Source organism: Schistocerca americana, chromosome 1 (genome assembly GCF_021461395.2).
Source record: "Schistocerca americana isolate TAMUIC-IGC-003095 chromosome 1, iqSchAmer2.1, whole genome shotgun sequence".
In the NCBI taxonomy this organism is placed as follows: Eukaryota; Metazoa; Arthropoda; class Insecta; order Orthoptera; family Acrididae; genus Schistocerca; species Schistocerca americana.
The window spans coordinates 61,140,534-61,166,936 of NC_060119.1; the positions used below are offsets into that span (position 1 = coordinate 61,140,534).

The 26,403-nt window shown below is 43.4% G+C and overlaps 1 protein-coding gene across 3 annotated transcripts in view; it reads left to right on the forward strand.

The window, feature by feature from the left end:
• The window catches only part of LOC124547995 (anaphase-promoting complex subunit 1), a 374,510-nt gene that overhangs the window by 197,959 nt on the left and 150,148 nt on the right, over positions 1-26,403 (forward strand). For all 3 annotated transcript variants that reach the window (XM_047125147.1, XM_047125148.1, XM_047125149.1), the window contains 2 exons: positions 2,003-2,183; positions 9,905-10,179. In XM_047125147.1, coding sequence (XP_046981103.1) covers positions 2,003-2,183; positions 9,905-10,179 — 456 coding nt within the window. The remainder of the gene's footprint in view (positions 1-2,002; positions 2,184-9,904; positions 10,180-26,403) is intronic.

The window sequence follows — 26,403 nt, forward strand, 5'->3', positions numbered from 1 at the left end:
TTGGATGCATGCAGTTCCACAAATTTTTGATATTTGCAGAAACTTGGAGTTCATGGTAAACTTGAGAAGCAAATTTTTAATGAGCTCATTGAAACAGCCGCATTTTCTTTTCTGGAAAGAAAACTTTCATTTCTGTGCACTGTAATATTGTGTGAAATAATGATGGAGGACAATTTTTACATGGCCCCATTTGACCCCTTATACCCCGTTCTGCACATTGGCAAGGACACTCTGAAATACTAGTCAAATTTGATCCATCATATGACGACTGTTCCATATTTTCCCACAAGCTCTAATCATTGTGGTGACTTCACTTACAAAAAATGAGAAAAAAAGCTTCAAAACACCTCAGAAAATGTATGATGACACCTAAGTGAGTAAGCAACTGAATCCAGTTCTTATCTGCCAGTCTCAGTTTTGAAATGGTTATAATATTTGGTTGATATTATAAGAAAGGGGATAAATATTTTCCATGGGTTAATTGAACTCTGCTTTGTAACTTAAACAGTTCAGTTGATCAAATACCACTGGAGTAACACATGACAATGTTTTTAAACTGTTAACTTCCTTAGCATTGTTGCCATAAGTAAAGAGCTGCCCACTTTTGAAACGTTAAATATTATACTACCACTATACCTCAATCAAAATAACAAAGTGATTGACACTCGAGCATGGAAGCAGTGATGTTTATTCATGTTTGTGTGCACACATGATACGGCTGCAGAAGTAACAGCAGGGGGTTGTTTCTATTTTGGATACATTCAGCCGCTGCCCATTAACATGCAGTATTGGGTTTTCTTGACAAGGTGGTAATGGTCTTATAACCTTTTTGGAACTACTAAAGGACATTCGGTCACGGAAAACAAAAATGCTACTAATAGAAAAAAATCAAACAATGAAAACGTATCACTATTGTTATGTTACTGGTTAGTAGCATAGTCTGCAACTGACTGTGGTATCTGGCATGTGAGGTACCAGAATGATATGGCAATGGCTGAAGTGGTACAGTTCACTCAGGTTTGCGTTTTCATTGCTGAGGGTACCTGATTCCTAAACTGATCTGTCACCCTGATGCTAATTGCAATTATTGTTACTTTATTCCAACTTGATGGTCACCTTCTTGTAATATTCTTGATGCATTGTTCCTGCTATGAAGTACCACCAGTTGTACTATGGGATTTCTTTTCCTTCTGCAGAGGGGTGAGGGCTGTAAGAGAGCTTGTATCTACATCCACTAGTTACAAAATCACATAACTACTCTTTAAAGAACTCTCCTGAATTTAGTATTTCTCATAGACTATTAAAACAATGAGTGAACAGATCGCCCATTCACAACATGCTCATAGCCAGTCTGAACGTGATAACTCATCGAATGACAGAATAAGAGACCACATAATATAGCCTCTTTTGTTCTGAGGCTTGACCATTGTTGCCAGGCCCTTTCTTCTCTGGAAACCACAGCATCCCCAAAGTGTGACTACAAAGCTTAAATGACTTTTCCGTTGCAAACAAAGACACTCATCTTGTTGATATTGTGTGCTTCCATTTCTCCCTTCATGTCTCCACATAAATTAAAAGAATGTGTGCACAGTGTACTGTTCTCCCTACACTACTAATTAAAATCATTGTTTCTCCATGGCAATCTTTCATCATTACATTAGATAAAAGTGAGACATGTTGCTATATTAAATAACAACATGTACCACTACACAATGGACAGACCGGAAGGCAATGAACAAGCACATCCTCTGATTGATTGTTGTTGCTGTGATAGCTGTCCTGTAAACAAGTAGCTGTCCTTCACTTCATTATTCTGATCCAGCTATGTTACTGCTACTACTACTACTACTACTATATTAACAATAACAACAGCTTACATAATGACAATTCATCTCTTTGTTTGGTACAATATTATTTGAGGCTTTGAAATTATCATTGCCAAGCTGAGTTATGTTTAAAAGCTATATAGCACAATGTTGATTGATGTGCTCTTACTTTGTAGTTAGTTGCTGTAATTACCCAGGGTGCAGAGAATCCAAACTTGCAGCTGGAACATTTTATACAGCCTGTGGTACCAGCAGGAATCAGAGGAGAAACACAAGAAGTTCTTTCAGCAAGGGATGCTGGACGCAGCGCTTCATATCCGTTTCCACATAGGGCAGTTCTTCTGATGGTGGAAATGGGTAAGCTAAATGGTTAATCATCACTGTTCTTTGGTGTTATGTTGTATTACGTAGCAACTGCCTGTGTTCTGAAGGGTTGCAAATTTTTCCTTGAAAAATTGTTTTTCATATTTAGCCACACTTTTTTAAGACCAATGTTTATTATGATCACAAATTGATAGGTGAGATGGCAATGTTCACCATGCTCTTGATTTATCCTGAGGAAGTACTTTCGTAGAGAGTTACTTGCAAGAATCTGGGATGGGGAGACTCTCAGGACACGTCAAGAATTAGTGTGTATACGAGGGTTGAATGAAAAGTAACGCCTCCACCTTTGTTAATCGGGTTTGGATGGGAATATTTTAATAAATAAAATGCAGAAATAAGCCTTAAAATGTGATTTTTTAATTACCAATATTCACCTTTCCACATAATTTCCAGCCAATTGGATACATTTCTGCCGACGATGAACAAGTTTCCTGAAGCCGTCATGGAAGAAGTCTACACACTGTTTCTGCAACCAAAGTCTCACAGTTCTCTCAACATCTTCTTCAGAAGCATAAGGATGTCCCCGCTGATCGTCTTGCATTATTGGGAACAGATGGAAGTCAGATGGTGATAAATCTGGACTATATGGAGGATGCCGTATGGTGGTGAGATTCAGTCTCTGAAGTTCTTCTGTGGTGGCACATGAAGTGTGTAGTTTGGCATTGTCATGCTGCAGGAAAACATTTCTTTTTTCCTATTGGACTCTTGTTTAGCCATGATTTCAGAGTTTGCAGCGTTGTGATGTAATGCTCTGAATTTATTGTTGTTCCACAACCAAGGAAATCAACTTGGATAACACCATCTGCGTCCCAGAGCGCTGTGGCCGTGATTTTTCCAGCTGAAGGCTGCGTCTTGAATTTCTTTTTCTGGGGCGAGTCTTTGTGTCCATAGACTAATGTTTTGTCTCCGGGTAGTAATGGTGTACCCACGTTTCATCTCTTGTCACAATTGAATGGAAATAGGCGTCACCTTAATTCTCGTAACACAAGAGGAGTTCCTGGCAAATTTCAAATCTGTGCGCTTTCATTTCAGGAGTCAGCATCCGGGGTACCCATCATGCACAGATCTTCCGATAGCCAAGCAAAGCAATAGTGTGACCCACACATTCTTGTGAAATGCCGATTATGCTTGCAATTTCTTTCTGAGTGATACGGCAATCTCCCTGAATCAATCTGTCAACATTTTGTGTGTGAAACTCAGTGTTTGCTGTCACAGGATGTCCAACTCTTTGGCACGCAGGTCAGATGTTCCCACCTCAACATCTTTAAACTTACTCGCCCAACGATGCACACAATCACCATAAACTGCTTTCATTCTCTGATGAATCTCCTTGAGGGTGACACCTTCTTCTGTCAAGACTTCAATGACTGCTCATTTCTTAAATCGCATTGACCGACCATCTGCACAGGGTTCCATACTTTACACTGTAAGAACAAAACTGTTCAGTGCTACGGCTTCCTGCCAACTGGAGCTGTAGAGAAGAGGCTACGGAACAAGCCAGTACCTGCTGCCAACTGCTGAAGAGTTATGAAGGTAGAGGCATTACTTTTCACTCAACCCTTGTATTTTGCAGAAGAAAGGAACTATTTATCACTTTTTGCCTTACTTTCTTTTGAATTGTAACCACCACTAGCTTGTGCAGTACCTTGTTGACAACTTGGATCGATGTCTTTGTAGGATCTGTGCCACATTCGAACCCTACCATCAGGTCTTACCAACCCGTCTGAACAGATCGCGATTTTCCTGGTGTCTAGGGTCCAGCCGATCAGGTCATGAGTCCGGGAAAGGCACTGCAGGTGATGTGCTATTAGCAAAGGCACTCAAAGTCGGTCGTCTGCTGCTGTAGCCCATTAACGCCAAATTTTGCTGCATTGTCGTAACAGATACATTCGTTGTATGTACCACAATGATTTCTGTGGTTATTTCACACAATGGGCTGTGGTTTTTTCATGCAGTGTAGTCTGTCCTTAAGCACTGATAACTCTAGACAAACGCCACTGCTCTTGGTTGTTAAGTGAATGCCGTCAGCCACTGTGTTGCCTGTGGTAAGAGGTAGTGCCTGAAATTTGGTATTCTCAGCACACTCTTTACCCTGTGGATGTCAGAATACTGAATTCCCTGATGATTTACGAAATACAATGTTCCGTGTTCAAAGTCTGTTCATTCCCCTCACACTTAGCTGTGTTGCATAAAATATTGCATTACAGGGTAAACCCCTTTTTAACAAATCTCCGAGGACCCAAATATTTTTCCTTAGCTGGGGTTTTACCAGAGTACACATAAGGTGTGACTCAGAATCGTATTTCAGGCATGTTTAAGTGGTGTAAGTACTATGTAAATACCGAAATTGTGAATATACTGTACTATAAATTTAAATGCATAAATGTATAATTAATACACTTTTCATAGTTTTTTTAAATCAAGACGGCTTGTTTGTTTTGTCCTTCCAGCACATTGTAGTGAAAGAAGTTGTCATTCCAGTTTTCCAGTTGGTTGGTATAAGTTAGAATTGATTTATCTACTTAGCAGCAGTGAAACTTGGTCCAACAGTCTCCTTTTCATCGTCATCATTATTATCATCATTGTATTTCTTTGCCATGTTAAAAGTTTTATGTTAACTTGTCAACAACAATGTGGGTGATTGTCAGATTTTGCTGATATGTAGGCTTTCTTCATTTGCAGACCTTAACTCCACAAAAGTAAAATTAAAAAACAAGCAACAACACTATTCATGCTTTGGAGATTCAGTGACTTTAATGTCAGATAAAATGACCCAAGTTGCATATTAGGCAGGGCAGAAATCAATTTCCGATTCTGTCAATGCATCTTCTAGTATTGCTGCAAGGGAAGCAGAGTTATTGACTATGATCTAGTTACATGTCAACTGATTGAAATGGTTACCACTAATTGCACCACTAAAAAGCTGTCTGTCCACATGAATGGCTGATGCTGAACTGTGTCCAAGAGACGGCTGGACCACCCAGTCACTGAACATGCCACCCAGCATGATGTGCTTTACGTTAATGACTACTTGACAGCCTGTACCATCAGGATTCTACCCATCACCAACATAGAAGTCATTTCTTCTTCTTCTCTACTTCTCTCCAATCGGTTTCACTCCCCCCCCCCCCCCCCCCCCCCCCCCTTTCCCGTGTACAGCCTTCCTGTGCTGCATCTAGCAGTCCTATCCTGTCCCCACTACATCTCTGCATGCTCAGGCAGGCAGTACTAGCATCTTTCCCCACCCATACCTGGCTATTGTTGACCTTCCTGCCCCATGCTTCCTCCTTACCCCCACTATCTGTTGTGTTGGCTGAAGAGCCAACACCGTGTTACTAGTGGAGGCCGAAATGCAAGCGTTTTAACTCACACAGGCTGGCGTGAAGAGGGAAAGACTATACCGACGTGAGGGCTGGAACATGACAAGGAATTAGAATTCAGAAAGCGGACGTAATTAGTTTGATACCTAACTTTAATCCATTAATGATTAACGTCGCTCTTGACGGTACATGAGTCACAATATTATCTGTTCAGAAGACATACTAACTGAATGTGGCGCCTTGCTAGGTCGTAGCAAATGACGTAGCTGAAGGCTATGCTAAACTGTCGTCTCTGCAAATGTGAGCACATGTAGTCAGTGAACCATCGCTATCAAAGTCGGTTTTACAACTGGGGCGAGTGCTAGGGAGTCTCTCTAGACTAGACCTGCCGTGTGGCGGTGCTCTGTGTGCAATCACTGATAGTGGCGACACGCGGGTCCGACATATACTAACGGACCGTGGCCGATTTAAAGGCTACCACCTAGCAAGTGTGGTGTCTGGCGGTGACACCACATTATCCACCTCAGGTAGACTGCTGCTAACATTAGATGCAGTTGCTGTAGGTCCTTAGCACCAAGTGGCAATGGCCATATGTGTGTGAGTTCTGGTCATGTGAATGTGTGAGAGCTTCACTTCTGAAGGAGGACTTAATCTGAAAGCTAAAAATATTAGTAGTGTTCTTTTTCATGGTGCCTGTCTGTGACTTCATGTCTGCTCTCATACACACATTTGTGTGTGTTTCAAATTTCCTACTAAACCACTGGATCAAATTCAGCCAAATTTGTTTGACACACATACAACTTTTTATATGGGAAGAAATACTGCTAGCTCCAATAGAGGTGGGCATTGGGGTGAAAGGGATTGGTACCTCATGAATCTAGGCTGCCCTGCACAACAGACATGTTGTGCACTTAGTCTTCCGAAGTAAGAGTGATTTCAGGTGTGCTGCAGGGGAGTGTCATAGGACCGTTGCTATTCACAATATACATAAATGACCTTGTGGATGACATCGGAAGTTCACTGAGGCTTTTTGCGGATGATGCTGTGGTGTATCGAGATGTTGTAACAATGGAAAATTGTACTGAAATGCAGGAGGATCTGCAGCGAATTGACGCGTGGTGCAGGGAATGGCAATTGAATCTCAATGTAGACAAGTGTAATGTGCTGCGAATACACAGAAATATAGATCCTTTATCATTTAGCTACAAAATAGCAGGTCAGCAACTGGAAGCAGTTAATACCATAAATTATCTGGGAGTACGCATTAGGAGTGATTTAAAATGGAATGATCATATAATGTTGATCGTCGGTAAAGCAGATGCCACACTGAGATTCATTGGAAGAATCCTAAGGAACTGCAATCCGAAAACAAAGGAAGTAGGTTACAGTACGCTTGTTCGCCCACTGCTTGAATACTGCTCAGCAGTGTGGGATCCGTACCAGATAGGGTTGATAGAAGATATAGAGAAGATCCAACGGAGAGCAGCGCGCTTCGTTACAGGATCATTTAGTAATCGCGAAAGCGTTACGGAGATGATAGATAAACTCCAGTGGAAGACTCTGCAGGAGAGACGCTCAGTAGCTCGGTACGGACTTTTGTCAAAGTTTCGAGAACATACCTTCACCGAAGAGTCAAGCAGTATATTGCTCCCTCCTACGTATATCTCACGAAGAGACCATAAGGATAAAATCAGAGAGATTAGAGCCCACACAGAGGCATACCGACAATCCTTCTTTCCACGAACAATACGAGACTGGAATAGAAGGGAGAACCGATAGAGGTACTCAAAGTACCCTCCACCACACACCGTCAGGTGGCTTGCGGAGTATGGATGTAGATGTAGATGTAGATGTAGAATGCATTCCAGTGGGTGGACGCTGTTGAGCAGAGAGGGAGTGGAGCAGGAGATGGGCACTGAGAGGGGGGAGGATGAGATGGACAGAAAGGGGAGAGAAGGAAGATGGACAGTTAGAGATGGGTGTAAGAGGTGGATAGGGAGAGATGGGAGGAGGAACTGGACTGAAAGAGAGGGTTGAGTAGGAGATGGATAGACAGCGAGGAGGGGGGAGGAGATCGACAGACAGAGCAGAGGGAAGAGGAGTTGGACAGAGGGAGGGGGAGGAGGAGATGGTCAGAGAGAGTTGGGAGCAGGGGGAAAGAATAGGAGGCAGGAGGTGGGTGGAAAAGGAATTGGGGGGAGAAGAGATGGGCAGAGGGGGAGAGGGAGATGGGGATGGTCACACAGAGAAGGAGGGGATGGACAGGGAAGGGAAGCAGGCAGGAGATGGACTGTGAAAGGTAGGAGGAGGAGATGAAGATGGACAGAGACAGGAGGAGGAGAAGATTAACAAGAGTGTGGAGGAAGGAGGAAAGGAATAGAGAGAGGGGTAAAGCAGTTGGAAAGAGATAGGGTCAAAAAGGAGATGGACAGAGAGATGAGGGAAGAAGGAGATGGAAAGGGAGAGGGGTGAGTATGAGAAGGAAAGTATGAAAAGAGGGAGGGAAGAGGAGTAGGATATGGATGGAGAGAGGGGGAGAAGGAGACTGGCAGAGAGAGGGGACGATGAGATAAGTGCAATGTAGGTGCTGCTTCTGACTGCAGTTGAAGCAGCAGCTAAGAAGCGTGTACATACAGGGTAGACATGATTAAACTTTGTTACTTGAGGCAGTGTTGATGGAAAACTGTTTGCCATATGCATAGCCAACTGTGTAGGACTAATATTCAGACTGTGCGTTACAGGATTTGCATTGTCTGTAATGTTTGTGTCATGACTTGCCATTAGGTACCAGTACTGGTACAGTGAAGTAGGAGGGATTTGAACCCCAAAGGCCGAAAATTTCCAGGGTGAATGGCACACGCTTCTGTGATTTGCTGTGCCAACATGTGATCCCTGCTCTGTGGGAGTGAGGGCTTTCAACTCAGCCATTCATGTGGACAGACAGCTTGCACGATGGAGCCCCACCTCACACTGCTTGTGAGGTCACTCAGTTACTGTTTAACACGTTACTGGTCGTTCCAAACTGTATGACCACCAATATCACCAAATTTGAACCCATGTGATTTCTGGCTGTGGGGTTACCTGAAGGACAGGGTTTAGTGATGAGACACTAACACGTTGAAGATAAGTATAGTGAGGGACGTAGCTGACATCCCACCCGAGATGTTTAAGGCAGCAGTAGAGCAGTCTCTGGTGCGGTTCCAGGCTTTTGTTAAAATGCGTTTCTTTCTGTGAGTTGCTATTTCTTTTCCGCACGTCCTTACAAACGTTACCACAAAGTTTCATTGTTCTACGAATCACTTGTTTCTCATGGGGGCTCTCTCAGGTAGTGAAAGTTTAATTACAACCACCCTGTATATTTTGTAACACATACTACCGACTGTAAGGGAAGAAATAACATGGGGGTATGAATCAAATAGCTCACCATATGGGTGGGGGTGCAGGTCGAGGCCCTGGTAACCTCTGATGTCCAGGCCGCCTTGCAAGACAGGCATGTTGTGCAGGTGGTATTGGAAGGTATTCCAGGCACTATACATGCAGATAGGCAAGCTTGAGCAGAGAGAGGATGGGAGGAAGAATATATAATGAGGAGGTGGAGGGTGAGATGAGCAGAGGATGAGGTGGACAGATAAACAGAGAGAAGGAGGAGGATGAGAGAGGGGGGAGGAGAACATGGAAAGAGTTAGGAGAGGAAGAGGAATTGGATAGACAGATGAAGAAGAAGGAGATGGGCAGAGAGAGGGGGGAGGAGGAGGAGGAGATGGATACAGAGAGGTGGAGGAGGAGATGCATGCAGTATTTGTGCTGTTCGCATCCGCAGGCGAAGCTGCAGGTAAAAGGCTCTTTCTGATAAATTTGTTTAATGCAAATGGTTAACTCTTGGACATTGCTACCAGAATGCATTGAAACCACAAAAAAGAAAAAAATGACAAGTTTTGTTTTTGTAATGAACCTTTCAATTAGTCCGTGTGAAATTAATCAGTCTCAGTTTTACATGAAACTTATCATTGTTCTTCATTCACTAAAGCCATGAGAAACTTTATAAGAAGTTCGTAGCCTTAACTAGCTGTTGGCGTATGTTTTGTGAAAGCATTGGTTGCTGTCTAATTATTGGTTTGCCCTGTGTTAAGTTCCTCATGTGTTTCACAATAAAAAGTGATCATCATTGTGTGTGGGTATTAATTTTTCTTATATACTTGGTGGCCCCAATACAAGAGTAGTTCCATTGGTTCAAGTTTTTACTTTACAAAGTTGTATATTATATTTCTTGCTTAGTGCATGTAAAATTCGAATGTAGAATTGATAAATACATTATTGCTTCTCATTACAGGTATCTGTTGTCATTGTTTGAAACAATTTGGAAATTGTTTACAGATATCACTGCAGGAGACTTGCAACAGATGCCTGTTGGTGTTGCAATGCTGTTAAGTGAAGTTATTTATCTGAGCCGACAGAATCCACCTTCAGATTGGCCTGAGACAGCTTATAGACTTATAGCACGCCAAGACTTGGTTGCCCAGTGTTCGCCAAATAGCATGGTTGACATTGGACACTCAAGGCGCACATCTACTGCGTCTGCACATGGTTCACTTCGTGTCCCACCATTGGACCTCGATACTGATGATGGCATGGAAATGTCTGACACTGAGGTTAGTTGCTGATGTTTTATTTTACTTTGTGCTGATTTTGAGAGGCACATGAACAAGACAGAAAATGGGGCTAAGCTTTTGAATGGTCATGCACAGCTATGCTGCCTGAAATGGCTACATTGTAGCAGCACTGTACATTGAGTTACAGTGCCAGTCCACTGCAGTCATTCATTCATTTCATTCATTCATATATACATTGTATCCTGCACCTACATCAAGAACTACTATTTTGAAGGTGTTGAATACATCAAGGTGTACATTAACAAAATACAAGTGAATCATCAGAACTTTATCTTTGTGTTACATTAACAGTAAACTATCATTATATTGCATAGCTTCTGGGAGCTACATTTAAACAAGTAAATTAGAAATAGAACACTACTTTGAGGAAAAAGGTGCGACTCTCTCACTTATGCTAAATGGTGTGTTAGCGTGTGTTGATCTCTTGTTGGTAGCTTAATATTTATTTAATTATAGTTGTATTTTTCGAACAAAGCAGTTAGCTACATCGTTAAGCATTTACCTGAGATACAACGTAACACTTTCCACTACTAACTGCCATGTCGCAAACAGAACTTTTCAGTCCTTTATTTTAAGTATTCGCACAATTTGTAGGAGTTGCTCATGATGTATTTTTTAATTTTCTTTTGAGTTGCTTAAGATTCCCAGTTTGTGCTTTATGTTAGATAAGTGCTTGTAGAATATCTTTGCACCAAAGCATGCGAGTGCACTCTGAACCCTACAAAAGGATATGCAAAGACTACACAAAAATTGTTTTCATGTATTGTGTTGTGATTGTGTAGATGAGAGTTCAGCTGACACTGAAGTTTTTTTTTAGTGACAGTAATGGCTAAGGAGTAAACATTTTGGGAGGTGCTTGTAAGAATTAAAAGGTCATTAGAAAGGCTTCTGCAAAATGTATGGCTAGCTGCTTCATACAATATTGTTGCTGCTCACTTCTGATAAATGTGGTATTTACTTCACTAAAAGATGGCCTGGATTATAAGACGACTCCCTTTTTTTTCGAGAGACTTCTTTGAGAAAAAATTATTTTTAACGTATTCTGACTAATCAAAATTGCAAACTGTTTTATTGACATAAAGTATCTGCCAAAAAGGTTAACAGTATACCTATTCTAAATTTATGCAGTTTTTTTATTGTCTACATTTTGATAATATAAGGAGAAATAAAATAAATGAAATCATTTACATTAATTTGCAGACTGTTTCCTTTCTACATTTTTCACTTACTAACCTTATCACTGTGGTATATCTATTTTTAATCATCATCATCCTCATAGCACAGCTGTGAAATTTATATCTTTGTGGTCACAAATATTTGGCTGTTTCCTCCGAATATTTTGTGATTTCTGAGATCGTGTTTGCTGTGGAACCTGAGAACCCTGCTTTTTGTATCTGAATACATATTGGATTTCGCTTCTATACTGTGACATGATAACATTACAATGTCTCTTGCTTCCAAACATGTTGTCTGCCCTCCGATCGCTCATGGGTTGCATAGATGCAGCAGCTGACATACCCTCTTTCGTTCCTGTTATTCATCATTATGTGTGTTAACAAAACTGCAGCACGAAAGACATAAGTACGCCGCTGGCCCCCATGTAGATTTTTATCGTCTCTTTCAGTAATAAATTTGTATGTATTTGTCCAATTCAAAGTCAATCCAATTCCAACTACTAATGAATTCAGGCAAACTGCAGTTTAAATGTTGTAGAAGGTCCTAAAATATCAAAGTATGCTGTATAAATTCCCATGGTTGCCAACACGACTGATTTGTTGCCTATTTGCTATTCCAATCCTCACACTTATCTAGGTCTCATCCAAGCTGGTATCTCTGTTCCCCCTGCAACCTTTACGTAGTTCTGAACTTAATCAGTTGTGAAACACAGACTGCAGTTATCTTATAGGGTGCAAGTCACTTGTAGCAGCAGCAACTAAAGTATAAATAGAAGATCACAGTCACAATTCAGCCCAATTTTTGAACTTGTGCTTGTGCCTCCATCCAATGACATCTATTGGTACTACATCCATGATATGTCATCCTGCTGTAATTTATTCTTGCTGCAACAAATACTCCCGTTTTTCATGAAATGATCAGATTTTGAACAGAGAAATAGATGGTTGTTGTGAGTAGTTCATAGTTTCTCACATATTCCTTGCATTAGCACCACATGAGTCAAATGTCACTTGATTGTTCAAGCAACATCGATACTGTATCAAGCACTTCGACATATTGGGAATTCTTGAGCCCGTTCAAAAGTGAGTATCATTTGCTCAGCCCTGCCGTTCAGTGTTCTTCAAAATAAATCTGCACATGACCACAATAGCTAAAGCTTCATGTGTAAATGGAAGACAACTGCTAAACACTCTGTTAAACAATGTAAAAATTCTAATCTCAGCAGCAATAATTTAACTGTGAATACAAGATGACCCTTATTTTTTGAACAACGAATTGGATAATTACAGTAAACACTTTTTGCTTTAGGTACACTGCCTCAGAAGATAATTCCATAAGACAACAAGGAGCAAAAATAAGCAAACTAAACCGACACTCTTTGCTTTAGGACAATAGGATAAGAAATGCTTCTAAGTGCAGAACACTCAACAGAACTTCTTGATTAGTTTATCTATGTGTTGACTCCACGTTAATTTGTTACCCAACTAGACAACAAAGAATTTTACTCATTGCATTTCATTGAGTGTACAATCATTTTTGTCCCATAGTTACATAACGAAGGGGTACTCAAGTATGTAGAACATGTGTATTGCTGGTGCTAACAGGTCATTATTGCTTGTTGGAAATGTGTATAGGTGTCTTTGTATCAAAGGAAAATTCAGTCAAGAAAACTAATAAATTACAAGAAACAGTCACTGGCCAGCACTTATCTGCAGGAAAAAATTGTGGAGTGCTGTCGATAGACACATACGAGGTGTGTGCAAAAAGAAACCAAACTTTTCCTGTAACAGCTTTATTGGTTGTTGTATGGCATTTTAAGCACTGACCCCTCAAAATAATTCCCTCTATTGGCAATGCACCATTCCCATCTTTTCTTCCTCTTTTGGAAAGCCTCCTGGAACGTATTTCCTGGATAGCGAACAGGGATCTTGTCGCATTGTCCCGAATGTCCTCTACAGTTTGGAAACAATGTTCTTTCAACCTGGTTTTATGTTCAGGAAACTGGAAAAAGTCTGCTAAGGCTAGATCTGTAGAATACGATGGATGAGGGACAAAAGGAATGTGATGTTTTGCTATATAGCTACTGAAAGGAATGACACATTAGCCAGCACATTATCGTGATGAAAAATCCGAATCTGGTTTTCCCATAGTTAAGACCTCATCCTGCACACAGCATCCCTCATGCACGCTAAGATTTGTTGGCAGCTTTACGAACATTAAATGAACATTCTTCGAATCGCAGCATGAACTCTTATCACTTTGGTGATCGTATCTTGATGTGGAAAGTTGTCCAAGCTTGGGATAGACATTCTGTCCTGTTGAAAAGCCTTAAACCACTAACAAAGGTGTGTTCATCTCATACAGTGCTCCCCATGTGCTTGGCTAAGGAAGTTGTGACACACACACACACACACACACACACACACACACACACACACACACACACACAACCACTCTGTTCTTAAAGCTCTGTCATCAGCTCTTTCATTGTCACTGTGGCACGTATCCAATGAGCAGCTTGTGCACATAGTCACTTCAGAGGCTGTAGCTCGCTTACTAACTTCAGAGCAAAATGCGACAAATGGAAGTTTGTTGTCTAAACCTGCCACTTTGTACACTCAGTAGCTGCAGCACACTCTCTCAGCTGCTTGGTGTATTATTTCAAAAGTTCGGTTTCTTTTTGAACACACCTCACATAAAAGTAGAAAAATATATCTCATTTACTGTTACATGTGTCAGCAGTATTGCACATTTTGCGTCCTGAAGGTAAGTAGTGACCAGCGATTCTACACTCCTGGAAATTGAAATAAGAACACCGTGAATTCATTGTCCCAGGAAGGGGAAACTTTATTGACACATTCCTGGGGTCAGATACATCACATGATCGCACTGACAGAACCACAGGCACATAGACACAGGCAACAGAGCATGCACAATGTCGGCACTAGTACAGTGTATATCCACCTTTCGCAGCAATGCAGGCTGCTATTCTCCCATGGAGACGATCGTAGAGATGCTGGATGTAGTCCTGTGGAACGGCTTGCCATGCCATTTCCACCTGGTGCCTCAGTTGGACCAGCGCTCGTGCTGGACGTGCAGACCGCGTGAGACGACGCTTCATCCAGTCCCAAACATGCTCAATGGGGGACAGATCCGGAGATCTTGCTGGCCAGGGTAGTTGACTTACACCTTCTAGAGCACGTTGGGTGGCACGGGATACATGCGGACGTGCATTGTCCTGTTGGAACAGCGAGTTCCCTTGCTGCTCTAGGAATGGTAGAACGATGGGTTCGATGACGGTTTGGATGTACCGTGCACTATTCAGTGTCCCCTCGACGATCACCAGTGGTGTACGGCCAGTGTAGGAGATCGCTCCCCACACCATGATGCCGGGTGTTGGCCCTGTGTGCCTCGGTCGTATGCAGTCCTGATTGTGGCGCTCACCTGCACGGCGCCAAACACGCATACGACCATCATTGGCACCAAGGCAGAAGCGACTCTCATCGCTGAAGACGACACGTCTCCATTCGTCCCTCCATTCACGCCTGTCGCGACACCACTGGAGGCGGGCTGCACGATGTTGGGGCGTGAGCGGAAGACGGCCTAACGGTGTGCGGGACCGTAGCCCAGCTTCATGGAGACGGTTGCGAATGGTCCTCGCCGATACCCCAGGAGCAACAGTGTCCCTAATTTGCTGGGAAGTGGCGGTGCGGTCCCCTACGGCACTGCGTAGGATCCTACGGTCTTGGCGTGCATCCGTGCGTCGCTGCGGTCCGGTCCCAGGTCGACGGGCACGTGCACCTTCCGCCGACCACTGGCGACAACATCGATGTACTGTGGAGACCTCACGCCCCACGTGTTGAGCAATTCGGCGGTACGTCCACCCGGCCTCCCGCATGCCCACTATACGCCCTCGCTCAAAGTCCGTCAACTGCACATACGGTTCACGTCCACGCTGTCGCGGCATGCTACCAGTGTTAAAAGACTGCGATGGAGCTCCGTATGCCACGGCAAACTGGCTGACACTGACGGGGGCGGTGCACAAATGCTGCGCAGCTAGTGCCATTCGACGGCCAACACCGCGGTTCGTGGTGTGTCCGCTGTGCCGTGCGTGTGATCATTGCTTGTACAGCCCTCTCGCAGTGTCCGGAGCAAGTATGGTGGGTCTGACACACCGGTGTCAATGTGTTCTTTTTTCCATTTCCAGGAGTGTATTTCATAACTTGTTAATAAAAATCTTTGTTTGCCTAATCTGAGCTCACTGCATAGTGGTTAGCGTCACTGCATCTAGATTGTGGGGTTCGATTCCTGGCTGGGTCGTCAGGAGCCCTGTCAAATGCTCTTTGTTTGTGGATGACTTTGCAATCTTCTACTCTTCCTCTGATCTTACGATGATGACAAGGCAGCTACAACTGACCATTAGGCTGCGTTCACACTGCCGGCCGGGCCGGGCCGGGATGACACGTACTGCCTCGGCTCATGCCTAGCCGGCTCAGGCCGACGTGTAGTGCATTCCCATTGCGCGCAGTGCCGAGCCGGGACGGCGAAATGGGGGAAAATCCACTTCTCCAATTTTCGTGTTTTAAAAATTCTTAGCAGTATATAAGACTTCGCCACATCGTTTTATGAACTTATTTTGTCCTTAAAAGCGTTACTTACGTTGTGAAAACAGAAAAAGTCTACTTTTCGTTTCGCATGATTTCTTAGTTTCGTAATGCTTCCCAACCGATTTTGAAGAAAGTATGCGGCTAAAAAATCTGATTTTTGTACACTTGGTAGTGTAACGTCTTAGCTTCGTATTGTGTCAATTATCTTTCCATATTTCTTAACAGTCATTGTGAAATGATGCTATTTGTCAACGTTGTGCACTTGATTTACAAATCTTGTAGTGAAAAAGTTATGTAGCTGGTAGCTTACTGTTAATCCATTTTAGACCATACATTGTTGGAAATGAAATGTAGCTAAAAGTACCAAAAAGTTTTTGGAATGATAATGATACTGATATCTCTCTCTGGTCTCAAGTAATGCGAGCTATTCAGTGGCGTCAGTGCCGCGTCCGCAAGCCACGGATTTCGCGCGGTTACTGCTTGTTTTAGTGTAGTCATATAATGCAGGACAGAAAAAAACTAATTACTAGTGATCAGCGCAGACCTAGTGTCGGTCCCTTGTATTATTTTAATTGTCTCATTGTCTAGATAAATCCAAATGTATAAGAATTTTTCCCTCGGCTACTGGACAATCATCTGCTATGCTTTTATAATTGGCCACACGTTGCATCACAAAAGACAAACAATTATTTGTGATCAACATCCTACAATTAGTATAATTTACATTTTGTATTTCAAACTAAAAGATAAGAGTATATTAATCCGAGATGAGATCTTGCTCCTGATGCATTGTAATAAAAGCTTGCAACATTCTACATGATTTCTTTCTAGTTGCATATAATAAACAGCAGATGTTAAAAAATATAAATAAAGTTACAGATGTTTCTATGTCTAAGTTTGACTAAGGCGCAAAAAGTTCATTTTTTTGTATTATCGCTTTTAAGTTCACGTAAGTGTAGTACCGCAAGCTGTAAATAATTACATTCTTTAGATCGACCCTATCTCCACTTAGAAAGATCTGTGGATAGCTCTTACAAGTAATCTATTTTAGGAAATGAATGCAATGAAACCAAGGCTGAATGGGACAGCGCTGGATCATTTGATGACGAAATGATTAAGTTATCATTTTCTGCAAGGTGCTGCCATTTCGATTTTTCTACTGTAACTGAAAGAAAATGTGCGGAATCAGCATAGCCTCAAGCACAACAGGACAGGTAAATGAATTATTGTCGATTGATGTGTTGGATTCTCGTCTAGTTCAAAGCAGTGTAAAGGATGAGATGTTTCTCGATTTAAAGAAATTGCCAGTGAAATGCATACGAGATGGGGATTTCCAAACTGTGTTGGATGTATAGATGGGAAGAACATACGTGTCCAATGTCCTAAACTTTCTGGCAGCATGTTTTCCAATTACAAACAGTATTATTCGATTGTACTCCAAGCAGTTACGGATGCAAATTACAAATTTATAGCTGTAGATGTTGGTGCCTACGGTAAACAGTCTGATGCAGTCTTGCTGAAAGAAAGTATGTTACATAAGTATGTTATTTAAGAAACTTACAAATGGGGAGCTGTTATTACAGTCACCAACAAGACTTGAAGGAATGTGTCAGGAACTACCATACGTCATTTTGGGAGATGAAGCTTACCCCTTATTAGAGAATTTGATGAGACCTTTTCCTCGCAGAAATTTGGACAACGAGAAGATTCTATACAATGATATGCATTCCAGAGCAAGAAACGTTGTTGAATGTGCATTTGGTATAATGAACAATAAATGGAGACTACTGAGGAAGGAAATTGAAACATCCATTGACGTAGCTGATCACATAGTCAAGTGCATTTGTCTACTTCATAATATTGTCATTGACAGAGAAGCATGCAATGTTGAAGCTGAAAAGTTTTGTAAAAATGCTGATACGCAGACAGCTGGTGCCACATTCAACAAAAATTCCACATTACGTTCGAAAACTGTCAGGAACACTTTTGTTTTGAAAGTACTTAGCTATTTACTGTATTTTTGTGTATCTCATTTCATTGTAAATAAAACAAATAAAATTATAAAGGAATATAATTTATATTTGTGTGTACTATTTGAAACACACTCCTTGGTTACTTCGTTCCATAATCTGGAAACTGGATCATTACTGTCATACTAGCCGAATTTCTGATACCAAATTGATGGACACAAGTCAATGTCATGTATATTTTATTCTGCATTCATTAAAGTAAGAACATCGCAAAAAGATGTCACAGACAACAGCTTATAGTAACATGCCACAGCATGACTTTACAATGCATTGTCATCTGGTAGGGACACATTTCCATCCCTAAGTGACACTCATATCTGTCTCCGTTTACAAGTAAATGCGAACTATTCAGTGGCGGCAATGCCGCGATCGCTGGCAGGCTATTGTTGTAAATGCATGTAAATACGGTAGATTAAATAAATGAAATAAAAGTAATTTCGCATGTATCATTATAATAAACGTAATTTTTGCTCACTGATTGTGAAATGTGAGGTAACATCTTAAAATAAAAGACGTGTGGAGTCACACTTGTGATGAAGGCAGAAGGGAGACGTGTGATGTGTGTACTGCAGAAGCTGTAGTGCTGCTCCACAGGCTTGCACCTGCGGTTGGCTCACGCTGGCAATATTAAACACTCGGGATGTCGCCGGCTAGGCTCTGGGAGGCTCACGCCGTGTCAGCGCGGCCCGGCCGCCAGTGTGAACACCGCAATTCAAAACCATGTGTTTGATAACAAAGCGGGTGGCGGCCCGGCCAGGCTCGGCTCGGCCCAGCTGGCAGTGTGAATGCAGCCTTAGGAGGCTGGAAACCTGGGCCCAGCAACTGGTTTTCAGTTCTCACCTGAGAAGACTGTGTGTGTCAATTTTAATCGTGCTCGTTGGAGTTTTAACCAACCAGAGCTTACAATGGGGGACCGTATTTTACTTTTTCAAGACACAGTGCACTTTTTGGGTCTATTATTTGACTCGAAATTAACATGGCTCCCACACCTGATAGACCTACGAAGAAAGGGCTTCTGGTTGTTGAACTTTTGAAATGCCTTGGTGGAAAAACATGGGGAGCTGACAGGTCCCGCGTCCTACAGTTTTATAGAGCATTTGTTCGATCACGCTTAGACTATGGCAGCATGGTCTATGGATTGGCCTGCCCTTCCTACCTCCGGATCTTGGATGCTGTCCACCATGCAGGCATTCGGATATCGACTGGAGCCTTTCGGACCTGGACTCGCATTTAGGACGACGACAGTTCAGACCCTTCTCCTGCCATCCTGAATTAGGTTTTCTGTGATTTCCCTAAATAATTTCAGGCAAATGTCAGGATGGCCGATTTACTTCGCACTCCTTCCCTAATCCAAGCTTGTGCTCCATCTCTAATAACCTCGTTGTTGACGGGGCATTAAACACTAATTTCCTCCTCCTCCTTTCGGACCAGTGCAGTTTAGAGTCTGTGTGCAGAGGCTGGTGAACCACCACTCTGGATTTGGCAACGTATCCTTTTGGCTTGACAGGCGCTGAACATCTCAGCGTCACCTCAGTCGTTGGCATTTAGTTCAGTGATCCAACCCGCCTTCAAACGACTATTCAGGAATCGGCCCCACGCGACCCAGCCATTTGGTATATGTGCTACGGCCTGCCTCAAGGATCTGGATCTCTCTAGTGTGAAAATACACACCCGGGGATGCGACGCACTGCTGCCTCGGTGTCTTCGGAGGCCCAAAGTGATTTTAAGCTTGACGCAGTACCCGAAAAATTGTACTCCAGATATGGTTTTTACAACTTTGTTTTCGTCTATTTTAAGTATGTACCACTGTTTTATCGTTATTTATACAGATGTATCCCAGCTGGTGAATGCTCTAGGTTGTTCTGTGGTTTTCCCTGATAGGGTTTTTAAAGTGTGTCTTCCACAACGATTTACAAACTATGATGCGTAGTTATATTGCATTCTAATGGCACTGGAGAGGGTTCACAGACATCACCGTACAGTTTTTTTTGTCTGTTCTGACACTCTTAGTGCACTGCAAGCGCTTCACCAAATATATCCGGTAGACCCGCTGATTCAGCTCGTCCATGACTGCTTACAGCAGCTCCAATGCCGTGGCAAGGAGGTGATCTTTTGCTGGGTAACTGGCCACGTTGGGATACAGGGTAACGACATGGCTGATAAAGCTGCCAAGGAAGCATGTTGGGATGATGCTGTCCATCAATGTCCCATCCCGTTGCATGCCATTATCTCATTTTCTGGCAAATACATCATGCGTCAGTGGGAGACTGAATGGTTGCAGGTGTCGGACAACAAACTGCGGTCACTCAAACCGACCACAAAAGCTTGGCGGACTTTGTGTCAGCCTCGCTGTTGGAAGGAGGTTTTGCTTACCAGACTGTGCATCGGGCATAGCCCTTTCACACATAGCTTCCTCTCTGGGGGGAGGATCCACCTTTCTGTGAAGTTTGTGGTCTGCTGCTTTCAGTTCAGCATACTGTGGCTATGTGTGTTCTGTATACTGATAATAGGGCAGCCCTTGGTCTCGCTGAAGATCTGCCCACCATCCTCGCATATACCAGTGTTAACAGAGTGGTGAAATTTTGTGAACTATCAGGCATCATTCCTAAAATGGTGGGGAAGGGCGGCAGACTTTAGTACGTTATAAACTGCTCTGCATGTGGAGACAACCTCCATCCCCACCCATGAGATTTCCTGTTGATTTTTCCTCAGGGCGCTGATGACCATGATGCTGAGCGCCTCCTCAACCCAGCTCATCACCATCATCCGGGCTGGTTCAGATATTTTCTTCCCTCGGTGACTGGTGACATGCCAGAGAAGCTGAATGTTGGCCAGTAGTTATACGTGTTCATGGAGAAACAATATTCATGGGAGAAAATGAGTTTGTTGACTAAGTTATATTATTTCTTTTGACAGTTCAGTACCAAAGTTGTATCTAGGAACTGATAAATAGTTCTTCATGAAAATCAGAAATGTTTTTCCTACAAATCAAAAAGGATAGATTGTTACCATATAGAAATATTGAGTCACAGACAGGCACAACAAAAGAACTGCTAAACATGTGACCTTTCGGCCAAAATGCCGTCTTCTAAAGTAGACAAAACACACAATTCACACAATCACATCTCACACACATATGACTGCTGTCCGTGGCTACTGAGACAAGACTGCAAATGAATGTGCATGATGGGAGAAACAATCTTGTTTGTTGGGGATAAGGAGGAGGCTGGGGCAGGGAGGGGGGGATAGCAAGTTAGCGGTAGGGGATGCTGCTTGTGGAAGCATGCAAGGGTGTGGTGGGTACAGGGTAGGGCTGCTAGGTGCAGTTGGGAGGCTAGAGGGGCAAGGGAAGTGGAAAAGAAGAGAAGTAGAGTAGGGGAAAAAGACTGTGGGTACGTTGATGGAATAGAAGGCTGTGTAATGCTGGAGAGCGAGCAAGGAATAGGGTAGGTGGGTGAAAGACAGGGACTAATGAAGGTGGAGGCCAGCGCGATTATGGATATGTAGGACATATTGCAATAACAGTTGTCACCTGTACAATTCAGAGAAGCTGGTGTTGGTAGGACATATCCCGATGGCACGGGCTGTGAAGCAGTTACTAAAGTGAAGAACATTGCGTTGGGCAGCATGCTCAGCAAATGGGTGATCCAGCTCTCTCTTTGAGCATTTGTTGGTTGTCACGCCCACATAGAACGCAGCACAGTGCTTGCAGTGTAGTGTGAAGATCACATGACTGCTTTCATAGGCCGTCCTTCCGTTGACTGGATAGGTGATGCTTCTGACTGGACTGGACTGGGGTGGGTGGTGTGAGGATCAGTGGCACAGACATTGCATCTAGGTTTATTACAGGGATATGAGCTGTGAGGAAAGGGGTCAGGAGCAGGGGTGGAGGAGGTGTCAAGGATATTGTGTAGGTTCAGTGGGCAGTGGAAGGTGTGGGGAGGACAGTGGGTAGGATATTCCTCATTTCAAGACTCGACCCGACGAGAGGTTAAACCCTGATGGAGAGTGTGATTCTGTTGCTCCTGTCTTGGGTGGTACTTAGTAACAAGGCGAGTGCTCCTTTGGCACTGTATAATGGGACACGGGGAAGTGATGGGTGAGTGGAGAGATAAAGCCAGGACATATGTTTCTGTACAAGGATGGGAGGGTAATTTTGGTCTGTGAAGGCCTCAGTGAGACTGTTGGTGTATTATCACTACACGTGTGATGAGAACGGGTGGCCAGGCTGTATGGAAGCAACATCTTGATGTGGAATGGGTGGCAGCTGTAGAAGTGGAGGTGTTGTCAGTGTTTGGTAAGTTTGATAAGGACATAGTTACTGATGTAGCCATCTTTGAGGTGGCGTCAACATTGAGGAAGGTGGCTTGTTGGGTTGAGGAGGACAAGGTGAAGCAATTGGGGGAGCAGCTGTTGAGGTTCTGGAGGAATGTGGATAGGGTGTCCTCCCCCATGATCCAGATCACAAAGATGGATTTCAGTGAATCCAAAAAAAAAAAAAAAAACCAGATGAGGGGTTCGGGATTCTGGGTGGTTGGGAATGAATCCTCTAGACAACTCATGAATAAGATGGTGCCATGTGGGTGCCCATTTCCGTACCATGGATTTGTGTGTAGGCGATGCCTTCAAAGATGAAGTAATTGTGTGTGAGTCACCATATAACAAGATGCTGAGTCACAGATAGGCACAACAAAAATACTGTCACAAATAAGCTTTTGGCCAGTTGAGCCTTCATCAAAAATAAAAGACAGACACAGGCACACATTCATGCAAACACAACTCACACATGTATGACTGTAGTGTCTGGCAACTGAAGCCACACTGCGAGCAGCAGTACCATTGTATGATGGGAGTGGCAACTGGGTGGAGGTAAGGAGGAGGCTGGGGTGGGGAGGGGGAGGGATAGCAGGGTAGGGGTGGCGGACAGTGAAGTGCTGCTAGGGAGCACGCAGGGACAAGGTGGAGAGAGCGTAGGGCAGTTATGTGCAGTTGGGAGGTTAGACAGAGGGCTGGGGAGGGGCATAGCAGAAAAGGAGAGAAGTAAGAAGACTAGGTGTGATGGTGGAATAAGGGTTGCTTAGTGCTGGAATGGGAACAGGGAACGGGCTGGATGGTTGAGGACAATGATTAACAAAGTTTGAGGCCAGGAGGGTTACGGGAATGTAGGATATATTGCAGCGAAAGTTTCCACCTGTGCTGTGCAGAAAAGCTGCTGTTGGTGGGAAGGATCCATTTTGCACAGTCTGTCAAGCAGTCATTGAAATTTAGGATGTCACGTTTGGCAGCATGTGCAGCAACAGGGTGTTACGCTTGTTTCTTGGCCACGGTTTGTTGGTATCCATTCATGCAGACAGACAGTTTGTTGGTTGTCATGCCCACATAGAATGCAGCAAACTGGTTGGAGCTTAGCTTGTACATCACATGACTGGTTTCGCAGAGAGCCCTGCCTTTGATGGGATAGGTGATGTTTGTGACCGAACTGGAATAGGTGGTGGTGGGAGGATGTATTGGACATGTCTTGCATGTAGGTCTATTACAGGGATATGAGCCTTGAGGTAAGAGGTTGTGAGCAGGGGTTGTATAGGGTTAGACGAGTATATTGTGTAGGTTCGGTGGAATACCACTGGGGGAGGGGTGGCAAGGATAGTGCGCAGGTCATATTTTTACAGTCCATCCTGGATTTTCCATTGTTTGATAATTGTGTGTGAGGATATAGTTAGTCATCATGACAAGGAAGGAAGTTGTAAGTTTGGAATCAGTTAGACACTGGAAAAAGTGGTGTTCAATTGTGATAAGGCCATGGGTGGAAAGAGATGTTAGTGTAATTGGAGTTGGCATTAGTAGTGACGTGCAGGGTGTCATGTGATGGACCAGGTATTGTGGAGTCTCAATGGGCAAACAGGCTGAAGATGTTGGGCTATAAGAGCAGAGATTCTCTCTGTGAGGGCGCAGTAACTTTCCTCAATGGGATGTTCTTTGTGGTTGGGATTATGGTCTTCAGGAAGTACAGAGAAGGTAGGAGTGTTAGGAGAGGTGGGGTGAGGAAAGAGAGAGACTCATGTTCTGGGATTTGCCTAAGGATTTGAGGAGGGACTGGAGAAATCCTGTTGGATTTCTCGGATGGAGTTACTGTGATAGGGTTTGTAGGTGGACAAATCTGACTGCTGGCAGAGTCCCTCCACCAGGTAATCCCTTCAGTTCATAACCATACTGGTGAGCCTTTGTTGGCAGGTAGGACTATAAGGTTAGGATCAGTTTTTAGGTGGTGGATTGTGATTCTCTTAGTGGATCTAATGTTAGCTTTGAATCTGAGGGATTTGGGGGATGATGGTGAGTCAAGGTTTGAGGTTCAGGAATTCCGGAATGTTAACAGAGGGTCATTTGGTGGTGGGGGGGAGGGGGATGGATCATGATTGGCTGGAGAAGTGAAGTGAGTCAGGCAGGGTTCCACATTGGTTTTTCAGTGATACTCCTTATCCCTACCTCACATATTGCTTCTTAAATAATGCGCATTTGCTCAAGTCTGGCCTTAGTGGTCAGAGACAGTGGTCATGTGTGTGTGAGAGTTGTGCTTGTGTGAACATGTGTGTGTTGTCTGCTCCAGAAGAAGGCCTTTTTGGCCACAAGCTTACATGTTTAGCAGTCATTTTGTTGTGCCTATCTGCATCTCAACATCTCCTCTATATGGTGAGTAGCTATCTATCCTTTTCATAAGTTGTCATTATTCCATTCTGGATTTTCTATTGTTTGATTTTGCGTAACGGTTTTTCCTCCTTCCCACAACCCAGTACTGTCTTCCTTCATTACTTTACTCAGTGTTCATCCCTTTCTTGCTCTGTTTTCCCATGTTGTACCTATCCTACCAAACTGCTCCACACTCTGACTTATGAGCCACCCTGTATCACCCATTTCATCCATAGACAATACACAGCTACATGACTTCACTGATTGATGGTGCAGCAACTCAAGTCTGATATTACTCCCATTGATATAATTTATCCTAGAACTTAAAATTGATCGCTTTTCCTGCCTCACTCTTGCATATTTTCATGTGTTATTTTCCATACCATCCTTTGCCAAACAAATTTGTATCTTGTCCTACTAACTGCTCCTACTCTTTCTCCTCTTTCATTCCAGTACACACATCCCAACCTCGTCTAATTCAGTCACACCCACTGTCACCCTTACTCAAACATATCTGCCAATTGATCTACATCCCCCATTATCATCTTTTTATTTATTTCTCTCTTTGATCTCATTGTGTTTTCACGATTTCAGTTCGTTTGTGCCTCTCACAATGTGCCCTACTCCCTCAGGTTTCACCTTGTTTCCCCATAGTTCATCTGTCCATCCATTTTGCAATTTGTTCCATGTATTTGTAAGTATTTTACATTTTTCACATGTATTTCTATGTTATTTGCCTATTTTTTAACCACTTTATCTTCTACTATGGATCCTTGCCCCTTCCATCTGTGCCAATATAGAAAAGTTTCCTCATCCCTAGCCAGAACCCAGTTGCATGTACTATTCCTGTGTTATTGCCTGATTCATGGAATCCCCCCCAAATGGCATTACCATCAAACTCTCTGCCTCTGGCTGCAACCCATCCTTCCACAATGACCTGCATCTGTTCAGATTCTGACAGTCCTTAGCCCTCACCAACCTAGTCTGCAAAACCATTTAAATCAGTTCCAAACTTCCTTACAGTACCTCCTCTCCATCCATAAAATTCTCCTGCTTTGCAATTCCAAATTCCTGTAGCCATCTGTCACATTAAAATTACAGAAACTGGAGCAGGATGCACATCACCTCAAAAAACCTTCTCTCCTTTTCCCAGTCCCTGCAGTGGAAACACTATTTCACTACAAACACTACCCATCAGATTCAACCCAAAGCCAATGTTGAACCCTCTCTGACTCCATTCAGTCCTGCTGCCAGCCATGATCCAATCCCACTGCCCCCATATCACCATCTGTTAACATTCCAGAATTTCTTAACATCAAACCTTGCCTCACCATCATTACCCAAATCCCTCAATATGGAACTAACTTTACACCTGCAGAAAGAACCACAATCCAGCACCTAAAAACTGATCCTGACTTTGTTATTCTACCTGCTGACAAAGGCTCCATCACTGTGGTTTTGAACTGCAGGGGTTACCTGGCTGCTACAGTGCACTCACTCCATAAGTCCAACAGGATTTACAGTCTCTCCTCTCCTTAGGCCCATCCCAGAACCTTCTCTGAGTATCTCTCTCTCTCTCTCCCTCTCCCTCTCCCTCTCCCTCTCCCTCTCCCTCTCCCCCTCCCTCCCCCTCCCTCCCCCCTCTCCCTCCCTCCCCCTCCCTCCCCCCTCCCTCCCCCCTCTCCCTCCCTCCCCCCTCCCTCCCC